The sequence below is a fragment of the Peromyscus maniculatus genome, chromosome 15 (assembly GCF_049852395.1).
Source record: "Peromyscus maniculatus bairdii isolate BWxNUB_F1_BW_parent chromosome 15, HU_Pman_BW_mat_3.1, whole genome shotgun sequence".
NCBI classification, from domain to species: Eukaryota; Metazoa; Chordata; class Mammalia; order Rodentia; family Cricetidae; genus Peromyscus; species Peromyscus maniculatus.
This window is the reverse complement of record NC_134866.1, coordinates 44,505,898-44,509,955: the sequence shown is the minus strand read 5'-3', so window position 1 is coordinate 44,509,955 and position 4,058 is coordinate 44,505,898. Positions and strand designations below refer to the sequence as shown.

The 4,058-nt window shown below is 39.1% G+C and overlaps 1 protein-coding gene across 2 annotated transcripts; it reads left to right on the top strand.

Moving 5' to 3' along the window:
* Nucleotides 1-1,054: 1,054 nt before the first annotated feature.
* LOC102906825 (actin beta like 2) lies at nucleotides 1,055-2,185 on the top strand. Of its 2 annotated transcripts, XM_006981663.1 has the most exons (2): nucleotides 1,055-1,183; nucleotides 1,310-2,185. In XM_006981663.1, the coding sequence occupies exons 1-2, from the start codon at nucleotides 1,055-1,057 to the stop codon at nucleotides 2,183-2,185; spliced, it is 1,005 nt and encodes a 334-aa protein (XP_006981725.1). The 2 variants fall into 2 exon arrangements, with proteins under 2 accessions (XP_006981725.1, XP_076408433.1); XM_076552318.1 differs by having other exon boundaries at nucleotides 1,055-2,185.
* The last annotated feature ends 1,873 nt before the right edge of the window (nucleotides 2,186-4,058 follow it).

Here is a 4,058-nt window from a genome sequence, read left to right as displayed (position 1 = left end):
TCATGATAAAATACATACATCTTGAAGATCAGGTTTTTTAAAAGGTCAATATGCAGTCAAATATATAATTTGAAATTTTATCTTGTCACTTAATTTGCTCATTGTATAACCCAAATATTTTATAAAAATTTATTGCAAATAAAATTATTTTAATTTGCATTTTAAGTAATAAATCACTCAAAAACATTGGCATTTTGCCTCTGTGCAGTTGGCATCAACTCAGGAAACCGATGAACAATGCCAATGATAGTAATAAATTTGGTTATTAGAAGATATAAATAACAAAATGTGGTTATTGGATATTTATGTCAGAAAAAAATATATAGTGGTTTACTTTATTGAGCACGCTGTTGCTTTTACTTGTGCCTGGCTGATTTGAAATCGGTTAAACAGCTCTACATTTTTCAAGTCACAAGTACATTCTGAAGCCTTTAGGCTACCCATGGCCGTTCATTCTTTTCATTCATTAAAACATTCGCGACATCTTGTAATAATGGGAGAGAAAATCTTGAAACAGTAAAGACAGAGTCAGACTCTTCAGATGAATAACGTATCAAAACTGAAAAGCCAAAGCTAAATGGTCTCAGAGTGCAAGCTGAAGAGGAGCGGTCCTCCCAGCATGGTCACCCATCCCGGCTCTGGCTCTCTTTAATCTTGTGGTTACATTCCCTGTTGCATCACGTAGTTATCTAGAGACCTCGCCAAGCAGACTGGCAGCTGTGTGGGGGTTGCCTAATTACAGTACCCTGAGATTTAGCCACTTGGTGGCCAGTTTTCTCTTTATGAAGGAAGGCCTCATAATGATTTCTGTAATTATCATCATTATTAATACCTCAAAGGTAGCCCCACCCAGAAATGCTGGGAACTGGTGGGATAGGACATGGGTGGGGTCAGTATCTTCCTTTAAATACTGTGATCAAGGTGCAGGCTTCCTTCTCTGAAGGCAGTTGTGAAGTGTTCTCTGATTATCCATTCTCTTTCTTGCACATCTGAATCTAGAACTTACCTCCATTCAACTTCTGTTCACCCATCTGGAAGATCCTAGCCAGCAACCATGGTTGATGATGATTTGTCTGCCTTGGTAGTAGATAATGGGTCTGGGATGTGCAAGGCAGGTTTTGGTGGTGATGATGCCCCTCGGGCTGTGTTCCCCTCCATGGTGGGGCGTCCCCGACACCAGGGGGTCATGGTTGGTATGGGCCAAAAGGACTGTTACGTGGGAGATGAGGCCCAGAGCAAGCGAGGCATCTTAACCCTGAAGTATCCCATTGAACATGGAGTTGTCACCAACTGGGATGACATGGAGAAGATCTGGTACCACACTTTCTATAATGAGCTACGCGTAGCGCCAGACGAGCATCCTATTCTTCTCACTGAGGCACCGCTCAATCCCAAGATCAACCGAGAAAAGATGACTCAGATAATGTTCGAGGCTTTCAACACACCTGCCATGTACGTAGCTATCCAAGCTGTTTTGTCCCTCTACGCTTCGGGAAGGACTACAGGTATCGTGATGGATTCTGGGGATGGGGTCACTCACACTGTGCCCATCTATGAAGGTTATGCTCTGCCCCATGCCATTCTACGACTGGATCTGGCAGGCAGAGACCTGACTGATTATCTCATGAAGATCCTGACAGAACGAGGCTATAACTTCACTACCACAGCTGAGCGGGAGATTGTGCGGGATGTTAAAGAGAAGCTGTGTTATGTTGCCCTGGACTTTGAGCAGGAGATGGTCACTGCAGCGGCTTCATCCTCACTTGAAAGAAGTTATGAGCTTCCTGATGGGCAGGTGATCACCATTGGAAATGAACGCTTCCGTTGCCCAGAAGCCATTTTCCAGCCTTCCTTTCTAGGCATTGAGTCCAGTGGGATCCACGAGACAACATTCAACTCCATCATGAAGTGTGATGTGGATATTCGCAAGGATTTATATGCCAACACTGTGCTGTCTGGAGGTAGCACAATGTACCCAGGCATTGCCGACAGGATGCAGAAGGAAATTGTAACCTTGGCGCCAAGCACCATGAAAATCAAGATCATAGCTCCCCCGGAACGCAAGTATTCTGTTTGGATCGGGGGCTCCATCCTGGCCAGCCTGTCCACATTCCAGCAGATGTGGATCAGTAAGCAGGAATATGATGAAGCTGGTCCTCCCATTGTTCATAGAAAATGCTTCTGAATGGGCTTCCATGTCCCTTTTTCTAGGTCAAAATGATGGTACCCATCTCATCCAGTAAAGTTAAGGTAAACAGTTTACTTCCTATTGAATATACAAGCCAACAAATCCATGTCTCCACTCATGTATCCTGAGCTATGGCACAGCTAACCACCCTGTGATTTCTATCAGCTGAGGGAATTCTGATATCATATTCTATTTTCTATGCCTGTAGGGCTCAAAGAAATATAGGCTTGCTTACGTGAAAATATGTGACAAGGAGCAAAATCATGAGGAATATAAATCCAGAGTGCATACTACAATTTCCAAGCTTTAAATCTAGTTCCTGCTAAAATATTCAACAGCACTCTATACAAACCTGCAATATAAAAGTTTAGCAACTAGGTCTTATTAAGTCTTTTTATTTGTTTACTTCTTTCTACAGATATAATGAATTTTACAGGTCAATTGTTCTCTATACCCACATACGCATCAGGGGAGTAAAATATTACATCTTAAAATATAATAATGCATTTGGCTGACTGAGCAACTTACGTGGATTTCTTTGCTTAACAATAGTCAACATCATTTTAGTAGTTCTGTATTTCAATTAATTGTCTTATTAAATAAGCATAACTAAATAGTCATGTTCCATTAGTGTATATAATCAAATAAATTTTCAAGGTGGAGCTCTGCTGGTCAAACATATCTTAATGCCTTGGTTACTGGATTTCATCATACTCATGAAACAGCAAACCTACATATGATGCCTGATTTTTTTACACAGAAAGATATTGTTATATCAAGTTAATTTTGGTCTACTACAGGGTGACAAGAATAATTTTATTTGCATTTCATAGCATAATAATGAATCTTGAATAATAGCTGTTGGCCTTGATTTTGGATATTTCTATTATGCAAGGATGTCACTATGGGGAAATACAGCCCCAGTTCCTTTGTAAGCAATAAATCTTGGTAGAAGTTCAGTAACCTCAAGTGCATTCTTGGAAAGGTTTTGTTGTAGCTCTTCTTTATTACATCCAGCGACTGGAAATACTTGTTTAAGTGCATGTCTCTGAGATAGTAGCTTCTCAAAAATATGTTTCTTTCTACGATGTTTGTGATGTTTTAATGAACCCAGTGGTGATTTAACAATTAATTTTAAGTGTGACCGTGTCTTCTTCCATCTATGCTATGATTTCTGATTATTTGGTTATCAGGGTTATTTATATTTTTCATGTTTTTATCTAAAAATGTAAAATGTTTATTTGCTTGTGAAGATAATTTCAGATACTTGGGAGGGAGGAATCTCCTCTTTCATATTCATTTGGAAACTAATATGTTTAAACATTCAAATTGGAATCTTTCACCAATTTTGATTTAAGATGGAACTTTTCAAATAACTTGATTATTTCTTATTTCCTTTATCAGTTAATGTAATTTTTAATCTGCAAAGGCACTTTATTTTACAAGACTTGCTTTTCATTTAATTTCATTACAATAGAATTACATCATACTTATATTTTGGATTTCCTGTTATTTCCCCTCACTCCTTCCCAAAGAAAAGAAGAGTTACTCAGAGGACCATGCTGCCTATGCATGCCTCATCCTGTGTTACTCAGCCTCATCTTGTACCTCCTACATTTGGTCTTGTAAAGTTAAAGGTCACTTTTTAAATAGCTAGTCGGATACATTTATAAATTCCTCATAATAGTAAGGTCTAGTGGATGACCCGGCATTCAGTAATTAAGTTAGAGATAATAACAGCATAATAACATCCTGGATTTATTGCTATGACGCTTCTCATTTACAGAGTGAGGAGTCCTCACAAATATTCTGACCTACATTCTGAATTACTAGAAAGAAAGAAAAACCAAAACCTGTGCCTCCACCCATG